A 17,202-nucleotide genomic window follows, 5' to 3' on the forward strand; every position below is an offset into this window, starting at 1 on the left:
AGGATGGTTTGAGTCCAGGAGGTCCAGGCTGCAGTGAGCTGTGATTGCACCACTGCACTCCAGCCTGGGCAACAGAGGGAGACCCTGTCTCAAAAAAAAGACCAAGTCTTACCCAAAAGAAGTAACATGAGCTATAATAACATAACTCAGTTCAGTGAGCCAACTGCTAGTTCAGATAGTTCTGATTTCATAAGAAAAGAATGTGACAAGTCAACTGGATACTGACCCAAGCATCTAGAATGCATAACATGGATGGTTTATGGATTACTGAGAAAATAGTAATCCTGAAGAAACAGCCAGAATGAGCAACTATCAGGCTAATAGCATTTCCTTCGTTCACAGGTAAACTAGATTGGGAGACCCAGACTGACGTCACGTATCTCCACAACTTTCTTGTAAGAGAGTTGTATTTTTTAAGTCTACCCCTTATAGGTGGTCCAGAACCAGTGAACTGAAGCTACCGGGAAACACTGTTTGAGTCAACAGAAAGGTGAAATTTCCAAAAGTCGTAGATCCCTGAAAATGGAGGAAGCAAGTTCCTCTTTGCCCATAGGCGTTTAAGTACAGAAAAAAAATGACTGCACGGCAGATGTTAGATATTCACGCTTTGAAAGAAGAGGGGTACACAACTTTGAACTCCATTCCAACTTCAAGATTCTAGAATTTTGTCAGTGGAACACAGTAAATTTTGATGCAAATGCCAAGAGCAAGGTAGACCAGCAACTCTGTACACGAAAGTGCAGGCTTACATGGCTACTCCAGAGGTCTGAGGAGCAGTAAAAACGGAGGAGCAAGATGCGAGAGGCCAGGCAGTCAAACTGCCACCTTCCCATTGCTGCACCAGCCACACACCTAGCAAACCAGACACCCCGAGGACACTGTTCTCCAGGGTGTGGGGTAGTTTGCCTGTCAGGTTTCACTAACTTCTCTTTGCAACTCAACTGAGAAATTCATCATGTGGGAGCATTTTCACCAAAGAGCAACAGGGCACTTGTACCTCTTTACATTTGTACTTAGGAAGTTTACAGAAAAGTACAATTTGACATTTGCAAGACAAAGGAAAAAATTCCCCTTTCAGGGACATGCTGCAAACTATTTATTATCAAAAAGTACACTCTAAAACCATAGTGCACTCAGCTTTTTTTCCTGCCAGGCTTAAGTACTGGGATCTAGGAGAAGGATTTGGTCTCAACACACCTCAAAATAGAGCTCCAAGACTAACATGCATGGCTTAATGAGCCAAACGCATGACAACGCCTCAGTCTAATCCGTGGCTCTTCTCTCGTGCCCGTCTACTGTGTGTTCCACTGTAGCAGGAGCAGTTTTCCTGAGGGCTAAAATCATTTCCAGGTAGATTTTGCACTATCAAACCAAATAGCTTCAAAACACATTGCTTAATGTAACAGAAAACACTGAACACGTGTATGAATGAATGACTGTGATGGACTGAATGTTTTGTGTCCTGCCAGAATTCATATGTTGAAGCCCTAAGCTCTAATGTGATCGTATTTGGAGGTAGGGCCTTTGGGAAATAACTGGGGCTAGATGAGGCCACAAAGGTGAGGTCTCATGATGGAATTTGTGACCTTATAAGAAGAGACACCAGAAAGTTTGTACTCTCTCCATCCCCTCACCACATGAGAACACAGCAAGATGGCAGCCACCTAAAAGTTAGGAAGAGAGCCCTCATGCGGAACCAAATTGGCCAGCACCCAGATCTTGGAATTCCCAGTCTCCAGAGCTGTGAGAAATACATTTCTGTTCAAGGAATCCAGTCTGTAGTATTTATTACGGCAGCCTGAGCAGACTAAGACAATGACTTTGTGACTTCCATAGAACTGGGTTTTACAGACAAGCAGTGGTCACAGCATGAGGTTGGGGCTTGACAGAACTTAACTGATAAAACAGCAGGTTACCAATTTCTGACATCATGTTGAAAAACATAGTATCACATGAGATCACTTCTAAAATGGCATTTTCGCCCAGGTGCAGTGGCTCACGCCTGTAACCCCAGCACTTTGTGAAGCCCAGGTAGGGGATCACTTAAGGTCAGGAGTTTAAGACTAGCCTGGCCAACATGGTGAAACCCCGTCTCTACTAAAAATACAAAAATTAACTGAGTGTGGTGGTGCACACCTGCAATCCCAGGCACTTGGGAGGCTGAGGCAGGAGAATCGCTTGAGCCCAGGAGGAGAGGTTGCAGTGAGCTGAGATCAAGCCATTATACTCCAGCCTGGGTGACAGAGTGAGACTCCATCTCTAAACAAACAAACAAACAAATAAATAAGATAGCATTTTTTTAATGATAAAAAGACAACATTTGTTCAATACAGAACATTTGAAAACCATCAAAAAGAAAATAAAAATCACCTATATTACCTCAGACAACCACTGTTGATGTGCTTGGTATTTATCCTCCTGTAATTATTTTTCTCTACAGAAAGTAAAACTGACGGATGGGATGAAATCTTTCTTTGGGTAGTCTCTTCTGATCACAACTGCCATTACACTCATGTAGTCAGTTTAAAGAACCCATCCTCTCATACTGAAAAGGACACTCCTGAGAAGCAATTCTACTTTCAAGACACTCAATAGTTCAATAGTTTCAATGTGGATATCCACAATCTACAATATCAACACAGAATCACTGGGTGCCTATGGGGGTGTTTGGGGACTAACTGAAAGGGGTACTAAGAAACTTTCTAGGATGACAGAAATGTTCTGTATAGTATTTGGAGTATGGATTACACAATGTGTACATATGTCAAAATGTTTCCAATTGTGCACTTAAGATCTATGAGGGGAACTAGAAAGACAGCACCAATACCTGTCACCGGAACATATGTTTGATGCTTTTTCCAAAAGTGGTAGCAGACAGAATGTTTAAAAAGTGAACATCACTGAGCATGTACTACATACCAGGCCCTGGGCTAAAGGCTTTACATGCACCTCCACACCACAAACTTAATTCTAACAACTACTCTCAGGTATTTCCAGGACTTCCATTTTATCATTGAAGAAACTGAGGCTTAGAGAGGTAAAGTAACCTGATCAAGATCCCACAACTGAGAAGTGGCAGAACCAAGACTGGAAACACCAAGGTCCATTCTACTCAGGAGCCCCAGCTCTCATCCACAATGCCAGCTCTAAAAGTCGTTAATGTGTGTGCCTTTCCAGGAATCTGTTCTAAGGAAAGAATCAAAGATGGATCCAAATAAATACATATGAGGATGCAAATGCATCACTACTACAGATGTGCAAACATGCTTTTCAGTCAATCAGAGAAACTTTTCAGAAGGCTTTATTTTAAAAAGACTGCTCTGAGTTCTGAGAAAATCATGGGTTTGGGCCAGAATAAGACAATCAATGGGCAGCTCTCCCCAAGCTGAGTGTCATGTCATAGCGCTGTCATGAGGAGCAGGTGGGTTAATGCAGAGAGCTCAGAACAGAGCCTGGCTCATAGTAGGTGCTCAATAAATGGTAGCAATCATAATGTACTCTCAGTCCTAACCTGTCATCTTAAAATAGAAAAAGCATAGACTTTGAGGCGTTGGTCAATTCCATGAACACCTAAGAACATCTAACACTCCTGTCATTGTCCTAGGGGGTGGGCTTGGACAGTCACAGTCCCTGCCCTCATGAGCCCATGTGCTGAGGGGAACAGCCTATGGAAAGCACTAAGGGAAGGGTTCCACAGGATGCCATGGGGGCATAGGGGGTACCTAACCTAGATGGAATCCGGAGGGTAGGGGAGTCCAGGAAAGGCTTCTCAGAGGAGGTGATGACTAAGCTGAGACTGCAAGGATTAGTAGCTGGAAGCTTGGCAAAGAGATGGGGCAGCATTCTAAGCAGAGGAAAATGCGTGGGGAAAGGCCTGATGGGTGACGGCACTCAGCACCTGCATGGATTCAAAAGGATATCACGGAGAGGCATTGTAGATTCCACCACATACTGTGTTACCTTGAACAAGTCCTTTCACTTCCCAGAGCCTCAAATATAGGATAATGTCACTTACCTTTGTCTGTAAAATAAGGATACAGTTGTCATACAGAAGCTACAATTGAACAGAGGAGTCTATCCTTACAGGACAAATGCTCAACACATGTGGTTAGCATTCTGTGTTGTGGAAAGGAAAAAAAAAAGGTTTGGGCCCTCGACCCCCATGACACCCGAATTCATCTGCTCCAGCCCACTGGTTCCTCTGCTGCTCCTTGATCCCCCTGCACACTCTCCCTCCAAGGACTCGGCCTAGAACACTCTTCTCCCAGATGTTCACATGGAGCTGTCTCCTCCCATCCTTAGGTCTTTGTTCATCTGCTCAAATGTCCCTTATCAGAGAAGCTTTTAAAAATCTCTATGTCAAACAGTAAATCTTTGTTCCTGAATTTTATATTGCTCTTACCAAGCTTTTATCCACATGCTGAATCACCCTAACATTCAATATATTTTCTTCTTTTGTCCTACTTTTGTCTTCTTTCTGCATTTTGTCCAACTACTTGTGATAGAAGTTAAGCTCCCTGAGAGGAGGGGGTTTTGTCTGTTTTATTTCCTGTATTTTTCCAGAGCTCACAGCAGTGTCTGGCACACAGTGAGTGCCCAACAACAAAAAAAATGATTTGTTAACGGAAAGAACAAACACCCCAAGCTCGAGGGCAGCACCTGCCTTTATTTTTCTTCTACTCCCTGAGAGCCTGACAAAGTTTTGCATTGGGTCGACTTTTCATAAACATTTGTTTAACTGTACAATTCAATTACTTTTTACAAATGGTTGTGTTCACTTAATATATAAAGATTAAATGACTGTATTTTTCTTGCTCAGCAAATAAATCCAAGATTGTCTGTAATTATAATGAAGCAATTCGTTGCTTGGTCAATTTGGTGGGAAGAAGAGGAAAACTGGTGGCCTGGTTTCATTAGCTGGTGAAAGCCACTAACACATTTATCAATTAGTTCCAAATAGCCACAGCCTTCACTGATGAAAAGGCCAAACCCTGATGATGCCAAACCAGGATGAGCATTCTGGTTTAATATATGAAGTACAGAAAAATGATCAAGGTGTCCCAGGGCTTAAGTTTCTATCTGTTATAAAGTTGGGTCCTTTGAGAAACTGCATTACTTGGATTACACCCTCAGGATGTTCACCCCATTAATGGTCTGAAAAAGTTCTTGAATCTCCTCTCAAATTAACCATCAAACATCTGCTTTAATACCAGAAGGCGTAAACTCAAAATGAGGTCAACTGCTTCCCCTAAACATTAGAAACTGTTGAAATTGAAACAAAATGCCAGAGTCTAGTCTTCGGGTTGTACAAACTGTCACATATGCCCTAGGACTTCCTAAAAAAATTATCTCAAGGGTTTACGGTAAGTACGTGGTAAGTATATCAATCACTTGCCATTTCAAAATATTGTGGAAATACAGAGAAAATGATTTGGTTTCAAAGAAAAGCATGACCAGAGTTAGTTTACTACAGAGACTAGTCTTCAAAAGGTTGATTTTTACAAGCTAAAACTCCAATTTCTATGAAGAATTACCTGTTATTCAGGCAGTGTCTTGAGGATAATTGCTGCCTATGCCTATGGATACAAAGAAATCCCAAATCAGGTGACAGCACATATGCAAAGATAACCTCTTACATTGACATGGCATGTTCCAAAAAGCATTTGCATTTGCACTTCCAACTGATTTGAGTTTTACAAGGACCCTGCTGGGAAGCTATGTCAATGGCACCCCCACTGTACAGATGGGCCAAAGGGCTAGGGGCATTCAGCAACCTGTCCACATCCCCAGGACCAGGGCTGGGTCTAGTATGCAAAGCTTCTGAAAACCACGTCCAGCATTCTTTCAGTAGGAAGAATACATGCAGCATCACACACATACTTTAAAGTAAGTGATCTTTTTCTACACTTTTATGGAATTGTATTTTTAATAGACTGGCACTTTGGGGATACTTACTCTAAATGATGAACATACCAATTGTTTCTATAACCCTGGAGCCAAATTTAGGCAGATTTCTAATGGAGTCTGGTTCCCCAGGGTTCTATCCTTGACTCGCACTGTTCCATTTAAGAGACTCCTATTGGGTGACCTCATCCAGTCTCGTGGTCTCAACTAACAGCTATGTCCTGATGACTTACAAATATTTAATTTCAGCCCATCCTCTTCACTGAGCTTCAGACTCCTATCCCCCTGCCCACGGAGCATCTCCACTGGAGAATGCCTCAGGTAGCTGTCATACAACCTTTCTAAAACTTCTTCCTCTTTTGCCTAGACTTCTTCCCAGGCACACGATCTCTCCTAGCTAATGGTACTGCCATCCACTCAACCTTCTAGCTAAACACCTGGAAATGATTTCCGGTTTCTTTTTTACCCTGAATCCACCCAAATATTAAGTCCTATCAGCTTTACTTGCTATTATCTCTTATGCCTTTCTCATCAGCTGTACCATCACTGTCTTAGTTCAGGTCCTCATTATCTTGTTACTTGGAACACAGAAACTGCCTCAAAATGAACCTCTCCCCTGCAACCTGGCTGCTACTTACCATGCGTATGTCCACACATGCCATGCCCCCTGCCCACACATAAATGTAAAATATAAGCCCACTCATGTCATAAAACCTGCCGAGAATTCTTCAAAGGTTACCTGTTCCATAAAGCCCAGACTCCCTGGCATGGAATTTGTGTCTGACACGGCAAGTTTTCTATCAAATAATGATTCTCTCCCTTCTTAATAATGGAATGCTGATTTTTAGCTGGAACATGGCCACTTGTAATACTGTATTTCTTGGCCTTCACTGGAGCTAGATGCAGCCATATGATCAAGTTCTGGCCAATTCCATGGTCAGTACTGTGTGGAATTCCAGGAGACCCCTTAAAGGGAGCTGACTCAGTTAGGAGGAACGCCCTCTGGCCCTTCTTACTACATGGAACTGGAATAGAGAGATGATTCCTAGTTCTTCAGCAACCATTTAGACAAGGAGGTGACCCTGTCTTCAGCAGAACAGAAAGCACAGAAATCTGGGTTGCAAAATGAATCCATGGAGCTTCCATGGCGGGGCTGGACTACCTACCTCCAGAGACTCTTCACATGAGAGAGCACTGTTCATCTGGCTTACGCCACTGTCATTTTTATGTTTCCTGTGATAGGCAACGGAGCCAAGTCCTAAGTGACCCAGAATTCAAACATCTCAAGAACAGTAAGTGCTTAACACTTCATTTCTGCTGCCTCCTCTAGCCTGCCCTTTTCCCATGCCTCAAACTTCAGGCTCTAGTGCTACCAAAGTTCCTGCTGTTTTCCACTTTAACTACACATTCACCACACTTCTCTGCTTTGCTCAAACTGGCTCCCCTACCTAAATACCCTCCTTATCTTTGTTTAACTTTTAACTCTTCACACTCAGCTCAGGCCTCACCTCCTCCAGGAAGTTTGCCTGAACATCCATCTCAGGGCAAGTGGCCATTCTCTCTGCTCCTAAAATACCCTGGGCAAGCTCCAGTTTTGGAACCCAGCTGCCATGACTTATTAATGGTTATCTCTCTTACCCCACAGAAAGCGCCTCAAAGGGCAGACATCGCATCTACTCATCTTGTATCTACACCTCCTAATGCAACATCTGGCACTAAGTGGCAGCTCAGGAGATACGTTCTGATCTCGACTGGATTTTCCTCACTGCAATGGAGTAAACAGGGTTGAATGCCTCCAAATGTCTTGATTCGCTCTTCATGTCAGCTCTAAGTTGAAGGCTGAAACAAAATTTTCTAGCCATACTTTTGTTTTCCTGGAGATGGAGAGCAAACAGCAGATGAGTCATCCGAAGAGAATATCCACTACGAGAAACAATTTTTGGACGTTTCAGACCTGAAGTTCCTCATCTGTAAAAGAGAGCTTGGCCCTTAGCAACCTTTGAGGTCTCCTCTGGCTCTAATATTTTATAAACCCATTGTTGAGTATAAATGCACAGACCTAGACACAGGGAACTCACTGTAAATAGATGGCTCCTCCAGGGACTGGTAACATGACCGGCCTTACCTAACCTTCAAATAAATTATTTACAAGGAGTGTCTAATAAAATCTTGGAGTGATCAGCTGACTGAACACTGTAGGATAATAAAATGCCAAGTGAGGTAAGATGGGCTTCCTAGACTCCAGCCAGGCTGGCCTGCTCTAAAAACCCCTGACCTTGCCACACTCCTTCCTGTTACTGGGCATCTATCTGCGTTTGCTGTTTCTTCTGTCTCAAATGCTCCTTCCTTCCCTCTTTACTGTGACCTCAGCTCAAGAGTCACTTCCTTATAAAAATCTTCCGTCTTTCCCTAACTGGGTAGAATCACCCTATTCTAGGTTCTCATTCATTGCATTGTATTTCTCCTCTTCATAGCACTGGTCATGGTTGCTACTTTTTATTGGTATAATCATTTGATTGACATGTTTCTCCCTCACTGGATGATACCCTCCACTGGCGAGTATTTTTGTTTTTGCTCATCAGTACATCCATATCCTTGGCAGAGGTTTGACGCTCAACAAATACTTGTTAAAAGATCTCTAGAGGCTGTGCAAGGGCGCAGAACAGTGGCCGATGAGTTTCACTATGGGGAAAGGGAAGACTCCATTTGAGGGAAACGCTGAGCTACTCTAATCAGCTGGAAAGCTCTGAGCTCTCCATCATATCCTTGAAGAAGGATCTTGGGAGTCAGGAATGGTGGTCACTTTCTGGTGAGAGTTGAAGAGCCGTCACTGAATGAGGCCATCATGGCACAGCAAGGCATGACAAGCTAAGTAAGAGAGGAGACAAGCACATGACTAAAAAGCTCAAAGAGCCAGTATCAGTCCCAGGTGACGGCTCACAGCCAAAGTCTGATGTGAAAGTGACTAACACGCTGAGTATTCCCATGGCTGGCATGTACTGAATAAACAAGGACTATACAAACGACAAATGACAATTTGTAGCAGTCTCTGCGGTATGCAGATCAACAGAGAAGAGACCTACTTCTTGCAGCAGAAGGAATAATGTTAGCAGATGACAAAGGGAAACCAGAGTTGTTAAATTTTACTTTCATCTTTATCTAAAAAGATTTTTCTCACTGGAATGAGTAGAATGAATACAAATACAGAACTGAATTCCAACAGAGGTGAGGTGACAGTAAGAGCCCAAAATTCCAGGCTCAAATGAAAGACATCTGGGGGACTCAAAGTCTGCTGCTAAGAAATACTGAGGAGTAAGAGAGACCCCAGGAGGTGGGAATCAGAGAGAGATTGCCACAGTTTTCCAGAGGGGAAGAACTGCAGAGAGAGAGAGAGAGCGTACAGTAACTCGTGCATGTAAAATCCATCACTGGCCACAATTTTTTGTTTTGTTTGTTTGTTTTTTTGAGACAGGGTCTCACTCTGACACCCAGGCTGGAGTGCAGTGGCGCAATTTCAGCTCACTGCAACCTACACCTCCTGGGCTCAAGTCATCCTCCCATCTTAGCCTCCCGAGTAGCTGGGACTACATAGGTGTGCACCACCATGCCCACCTAATTTTTGTATTTTTTATAGAGACAGGGTCTCCTCATGTTGCCCAGGCTGGTCTTGAACTCCTAGACTCAACAGATCTGCCCACCTTGGCCTCACAAAGTGTGGGATTATAGGCATAGGCCACTGTGCCTGGCCCCAACACACAAATTCATTTGGAAACAGATCACTTGTGAATTCTTAGACCAGGAAGTGATGCTCACAGACAAGGCCAATTGCCAAGCAAGGCTACGCCCAGCTGAGTTATCCAGAGTCAGTGAGGCACCTGTGGACCCTCATGAACCTTGAGAAACAAGAGCTAGATGATGTTGGCAATTGGTATATTCACCGATACCTCAACTATGTTCAGAGACTAGCTTAACAGGGCTTAATCTTGGGAATGAGATTGTTATTCTTCCCAAATTCTGAATTTTTAAAAGAGTCAAATTAAGTAGACATTTTTCTCTCAATTTGAGGAGAAATCAGCAGTTCAAAGTTGAAAAGTTAATGTGCCACGTAATCATGGGAGTAGAACGCAGCATGTCAGGGTTGGCAGTCAGCCTCTGTGGGGCAAAAGCTTCCTCTGTGGGCCACATCTGCAAAATGGGGTGGCGAAATATCACGGGAAGCATTTGCAGCTTTTGGGGTAAACACTAATTACCATGCACCCAGCATGCCAACAACTGCATAAGGCACAAAGCAGTCAGACTCATGAGTTGAAAACCCTGTGCTGGAAAGTGCTGTGTGCCCAAGTGTAACATGGTGAGGAGGAAGTGAAATTTAAATTTAAGTGAATTATAAACTATTCCTCACCCAACATATTTCAGATACAGTATTCCACACTTCATCAAAAACAGCAAATCAAATGTGTGCTGGCTGGCTTCAGGAGTTTGGGGTTGAAATGTCAATGACAGCTGAGTTTCCCTTTAATACAGCTGATGAAACACGCTGAAAGATGTTTGGTCAATGGGATGCATGCCCCTTTGTTTTCCTAACTTTTCTGTAGGGCTTGACTCTGGAAAAAAGTCAACACCATGAGTAAATTATTCATGAGCGCTGTCTGGCCTCCCCAATTGGCCAAGAAGCCCAGGACAAAAGAATGAATAGTCTTTTTTTCCCCTTAGGAGAACTGACTTGGTGACTGCCTCCTTCCCAGCCTACTCTTCTTGGTTTCTGGGCCACAGCAGGTTCCAGACCCTCCAACCAAAGGCAGAGGGGCAGGCCCTTCCCTTGCTGAGTCTCCCAGGAACTGGGCTTTTGTTCCTCCACAAGATACAAGTGAATACATCTGAGAATCAGGGTCACAACACAAGTCGGAACGCGTGCAAACATTACTGGTCTGTGTCCTCTTGCATAGGCACAGGCAGCTAAAGAAGAAATTCATGTCAGAGGAGCCTAAGGTACTACCTTCTGAAGCCTTCTTTAACAGTGACTTGCACATGGTATCATCTTTTATTTGCTGGAAAATAAACACCTCTCTCCCTCCCTTCCCTCGAAGAACCCAAACAAACAAACAACAGCTCTATTTGGATAGGTCAGAGGCATCTTCTAAGGAGATTATTTTTTAGCTCTGATAAAGGGCTTTCTGGGACACGTATGATAAACGAGGCTGTCTGATACTCCCAGGTTTCTCACTGGGCTCTTGTATCAAATCCACACCCTCTGTGACCTAAATGTGCCCTTTACTGTGTGTAAAGCCAAGGACTTGGCTTTCAAAGTCTTATCCTTAAGACTGTGTTCCCAGCCAGTATACTGAATGGAATTAAATTATCCTGTGAAATAAGTCCACGGGATAAAAATAGCATTTGAATCTATCCTAATTAAATGTGTTCCCTTCAAAGTCAACCATATCAGTTAGAGCCTGAACATGGGATTCCAGTCCAAGAGTAAATTAAAATCAATTCTCAGAATCGAATCCCAGATACCATGAATTGAAATAAAATTTGTCAAGATGGGGGCTGACACTGCTTCACCAGAAACCACATCAAGTTACAGTGTCTACCCACCCTATTCTGAGACAAATGAGACAAGGAGACTGAGGGGCAGTACCATCCAATGCAGGAAAGCAAGCTCGCTGCTTGGCCCAACTCAAAGCCTCTGAGGATTCAAGAAAACTTGAGATAAGACTGAATTGCTTTTGCCCACTCTACCTTATTTTCAGGAACTGAAGTGGTCCTATCACCAAAAAGGACTAAGAAGCTGACTCTGTAGTGTACGCTAAATCCTCAAGTCTCCCCTGAGGAGACAGCGGAGCCCAGTGGTTAGAACGATGGTTTGAATTCTGACTTCACTACCAGTTACCAGTCTGGTGATGAAGTCTTTGGAAGACCTAACTATTCATCTGAACAATGTGGATACTATTACTGTTATAAAATAATATTGTTAGAAGAATTAACAGAGGAATGCAAGGGAAGAGCTGCTCCTGTAACAAGTGTTCGTTTTATTGATTTATTGATTGATCAACACACAGGGTCCACTCTGTCACCCAGGCTGGAATGCAATGGCACAATTACAGCGCACTGCAGCCTCAACCTCCTGGGCTCAAGCAATTCTCCCACCTCAGCCTCCCAAGCAGCTACGACCACAGGTGCTGCCACCATGCCTGGCTAATTTGTTTAATACATATGTGTATATATATATTTTTTTTATAGAGATAGGGGTCTCCTCATGTTGCCCCGGCTGGCCTCAAACTTCTGGGCTCAAGCGATCCTCCCCACTCAGTGTTCCAAAGTGCTGGGATTAGAGGTGTGAGTCACCACACCCAGCCCAAATGTTTAGTTTAGGTCTTGTTGTTAATATCATTTTGATCTGCAACAGAAGTCCCTGTCAAGTAGGGGAGTCATTACTTACATGCAGTTTTTAACCTACATGTGGAAACGTCTCTCTTTGGGGCAAGCGGAGTGGAGATGGCTGGATTAGCCGCAGAGAGGAGAACAAAAATGGAACTCACTGCCCAGAGTCTGATAGCACAAGGAGGACGCTTAATTCCTTTCACCAACAGAGATTCATACCAGCAACCTCCACAGATCATACACTGGGAAGAAAGTGGAGAGTGGGAAAAAAATGCTCTCATCTCCACAGCCTGGTCAAGAAAGCTCAAAACAGGCTGCCTAATCAACCTGCAGCAGCCCCGTGACCTAAGAACGAGCAGAGATCCTGGACTGCATTCAAGCAGGTGGCTCCGACTGCCCTTATCCAGGCTGGTTCCCAGCTCTGCACCCTCCTCCCTCCTGCACGGTGCCATGAGGCTGTGATAAATGCACTGTACGAAGCTGAGGTCTGGGGGACCTGCACTGAGAATGAATTAGAGGAAGTGCCTCTGTGGTGCCTGCCGTGCCTGCTGTGCAGTGCTTGCCTTCCCACTTCACTCCAGCACCAACCACCAGCCCTACTGCATTCTCTCTACGAGACTTACTACTTGTTCTCTTCCTGTTTTGACTCCCACAGTATTTAAGAATATTCACTGTTTTTAAAGCTATTATAATTTAATAATGATGTCAATACTATCATGAGTTTATGAAAGGAACTGCATTTAACAAGGTTAATAAATAGCAAATTTCAATCAGGAAATCCTTTACTTTGGCATTCATGCCCCTAATATATGAAAATTTTTCTCTAAGGAAAGCAACAATTGCATCTTAAGAGAAAAAGAGTTTATGTGAGCTGGGGGCAGTGGCTCACACTTTAGGAGGCCAAGGTGGGAGGATTGCTTGAGGCCAGGAGTTCAAGACTGACCTAGCCAACATAGCGAGACCCTGTTTTAAAAAAAAAAAAAAAGAAAAAAAAAATAAAACAATAAAAAAGAAAAAAGAGCATATGTGGCAATTAGGTTATATGATTTAAAGAGTAGAAGGACACTGACAGCAGAAAAAAAAAACAGGAAAATTTAAGAATAAAAATTGTCTAACATTCACTATTACATTTCTCACTGTCTCTGACCTTCTCTCTGACTACAGTTACATTTGATATTTATTGAATTCTGAGACTTAACAACATCAAGCAGATTTGGAGCCCATTCAAAGTATGGTATATTATGATCAAAAGATTGTGTGTCACAAAATGGAGAATCAAATAATATTTGGGAGGGGGCTACACACGGAAGATATTATCATGCAGGACACTGCTCACGAGCGGCTCACCTAGTTCCTGACTGGTGAGCCATGCTCCACATGACTGTGATTCTTCTTCTAGCAACTTAGAGCAGGTTAGCCACACCCTTTAGTTAAGGTGTAGATTCTTAAAATGGAATAGAATCATGGTTAAGGGATTCACTTCAAATGTTAAAATGAAAAAAAAGAGAACAACACTGTGTTTAGCATCTTGCAGGGCTTGGCTATGACAGGTCCTTAGTAAACCCTGGCTGAACCAATTGATGAATAAATAGTCTCTTCTGAGCCTCTGGGGCCTATTTTATGAATACCAAGTGGGGCAAATTTTAGTTTGGAGGCAGTGTTTATTACTGTCATTCATTTATCCTAATGGATCCTTGGAACCTTTGTGAGGCCTGGGCAACATAGCAAGACCTCTGTCTCTACAAAAAAATTAAAAATTACCCAGGTGTAGTGGTGCGTGCCTGTAGTCCCAGCTATCTACTTGGGAGGCCAAGATGGGAGGACTGCTTAGCCCAGGAGGTCAAGGCTGCAGTGAACCATGATTGCGCCACTGCACTCCAGCTCAGGCTACGGAGTGAGACCTTGCCTCAAAAACAAAAACAAAAACAGAAACAAAGCTTCTGTGAATTTAATTCCAAAAAAGGTTTCAACTGATTATCATGAGAAGTGGAAGGATGGATCATGCCAGGAGAGTGGAGGAGGCAGCGAATTAGAAGTGAGGGCAGCAACCAAAACTCACCTATAGATGATTCCTTTATCATGGAGGAACATGAGAGCCGAAATGATTTCTGCAGCATAGAAGCGAGCTCGTGCTTCATCAAAACGACGAGACTTCTGAATGTGGAACATCAAGTCACCCCCATTCACAAACTCCATCACAAAAAACAGACGATCCTGAATACAAACACAAGAGAGGGTCCAATGTGGTGTAGCAATTAACCTAGAGCTCCATCAGCATCATATTGCCCAGGGCTGTGGCACAGAGAGGAGACTGTCAAGTGGATGTATTCCAGGAAACATCCTGACCATGGGTCAGAGTGCAGCGCAACAGGTCTGGTGGGATTAGAGCCCTGGGGCGGAGCAGCACCTGGATATCCTGTAGTTAGTTCCACACAGCCTTGAATTGCTACATGAAATCAAAAGTACAGAAGGCATCAGAAACCTTTGATTCGAGTTCCAGCTCTGTTCCTTAAAGGTCAGGTACCTGGAGAGAGAATGTAAATCGAAAGGTATATGCCTTTAATCTGGAACATGTGGGGTTAATTATCCAAAGTAAAGGACACCTAGTAGGTGCTCTAGTTCTCACAAGTGGGCAGAGAACAATCACAGAAAAAGAACACCCCTTTAGACAAGTCAGTCAAACAGATGTGGAGGCCGGGTGCAGTGGCTCATGCCTGTAATCCTAGCAATTTGGGAGTCCTATGTGGGTGGATCCCTTGAGCCCAGGGGTTCAAGACCAGCCTGGGCCACATAGTGAGACCTTGTCTATAGGAAAAAAAAAAAATTAGGCAGGAGGATCACCTGAGCCTGGGAAGTAAAGGCTGCAATGAGCTGTGGTTGTGCCACGGCACTCCCACCTGGGCGACAGGGGTAAGACTCCTTCCTCCAAAAAAAAAAAAAAGGCAAATGACAGCCTCATGGTAGCATCCACATTAGAAATACCACTCAGTCCTTCAAAAGACTGAGTCAAGAGTGGGAATGTAGAAATGAGCGAGATGCCATCTCCCCTTTAAATGACTCTCAACCTAGCAGGTAAAGTGGACTCTTAAAATAAAAGTCACTATGGAGTGTACTAAGTACTATGCAAGTGGTGTGAATAAAGTGCTATGGAAATCACGACTGCTTCATGAAAGAAATGTGTAGGTCTCATTTAAAAAGTGATCCAAGATTTATCTAAGTGTAAAACGTTTTGCTTCAAGCACCTCTAAGATCAAGGGGTTTCCTCACTCCTTCCTGTGACATTTATGAAATTCCTAATTAGCTGGTGCTGAGTTTGGATGCGAGATCCAATAGACAGTAGAGCAGACACAGCCTCTCCCCATACAGAGTTTGGTGTGAGAAACACATTACTCCAAAAAGAAAAAAAAAAAAAAAAAAAAAAGTGACACAAGCAAATCGACAAATTCTGGTAAATCCTGTGAAGGAAAAGTGGAGGAAGTGTGACATCTGGTCACCTGCCTGGGGGTCAGACAATGTCTCTGAGCAAGTGAAACGTGAGCTAAGGCCCACAGGATGAGTGCCATTGACTTGGGACCCGTGATACCATTTTGTGGGATTGGAGATTATTTTGTGAAGAAATTGGTATTTTACCAAAGGATGCAGATATGCATAACCTGTCTTTATTTTGAGGGGAGACAGGGTCTTATTCTTTCACCCAAGCTGAAGTGCAGTGGCGTGATCTCGGCTCACTGCAGCCTTGACCTCCAGGACTCAAGCAATCCTCCCACCTCAGCCTCTTGAGTAGTTGGGACTACAGGCATGTGCCACCACGCCTGGCTCATTTTTTTGATTTTTAGTAGAGATGGGGTCTCACTACATCGCCCAGGCTGGGCTCGAACCCCTGAGCTCAAGCAATACTCCCACCTCAACCTCCCCAAGTGCTGGGATTACAGGCGTGAGCCACCACACCCAGTCTTGAACCTGTCTTTATTTGTGGTTGTAAGTGCCACTGGCTTTGCACAGGGTGTTTCCACACATTCACAGCTGAACAATGGGCAGAGCATGGTGCGTGCTCCTGCTCAGCTCCCACTGCATCCCTGGTGTAACCACGCAGATCCCTATCAGAAGGAAGCACGGCTTGTGACCTCATATGCCCTATTTTAACTAACGCTTTAATTAGAAGGAAAAAAAATCCCCTGAATTTATTAAACACTTCTTTCTGCTAAAAGTGAAGCAAGAATTTAATAGTGAAGAAGGAATGGCAAGATTCACAAAACAAAAACCACCACCACCAACACAACTCTTCAGGTTGGCCAATCTAAGCCAACAGGCAAACTATGTAAATACAGCAAGCCATCTGACTAAGCTGCTGGCATTCATTTGAGGGTGACTGACAAGGGGAGAGGCAGAATTGGGTGGGACAAGCTTTGATGAGCAATGGCTGTCCTGTATTTTCTAAATGGGAAGGATTAAGGTGGAATTAGCAGGTTAGCAATGGGGTGGGCAGGGGATATACACACACAGGAAACATCCCAAAAAGCTGCATCTGCATAGTAAGTTTTTATGCCAATGCTGTGGCTGTCCATTTGGAGGGATGGCCACAGACGGCCTGAGGTAAAAACTAAGGTGAAAAGCCACCCTGAACCATCTCTGGGCAAGGAGGTCAGTCTTACATGTTTTTGTTAACCAGCCTGTTCATCTTCCTCGTGGATCTGAGTGGCAGTCACATGAATTCCAATTGCTCTGAACACCTGGCTACTGGAACTGGGTCAGTGGGGAAGTGGCCACTCCTTAGGCTGCTATAAGTGGTGCACTTGGCAAGAGTTTTAAGGCAGCCGGCATCGAAAGCCTAAAGTCTAAAAGCCAGGGTGTGGGCTAAATTCCAGATCTGGGGGGAGAAAACCCTGCCCTCTAGTCTTGTTTCAGCCCAGCCCCATC

At 43.8% G+C, this 17,202-nt stretch overlaps 1 protein-coding gene across 3 annotated transcripts in view; it reads right to left on the reverse strand.

The window, feature by feature from the left end:
- Positions 1–17,202, reverse strand: part of PRKCH (protein kinase C eta) — a 232,817-nt gene that overhangs the window by 50,271 nt on the left and 165,344 nt on the right. For 2 of the 3 annotated variants that reach the window (XM_021941880.2, XM_021941881.2), the window contains exons 10-11: positions 14,345–14,499; positions 5,535–5,576 (exon numbers count right to left, since the gene is read on the reverse strand). In XM_021941880.2, the coding sequence (XP_021797572.1) occupies positions 5,535–5,576; positions 14,345–14,499 (197 nt within the window). The remainder of the gene's footprint in view (positions 1–5,534; positions 5,577–14,344; positions 14,500–17,202) is intronic. The other variant, XM_003901894.5, reaches the window with a different exon arrangement.

This window comes from Papio anubis, chromosome 7, assembly GCF_008728515.1.
Source record: "Papio anubis isolate 15944 chromosome 7, Panubis1.0, whole genome shotgun sequence".
NCBI classification, from domain to species: Eukaryota; Metazoa; Chordata; class Mammalia; order Primates; family Cercopithecidae; genus Papio; species Papio anubis.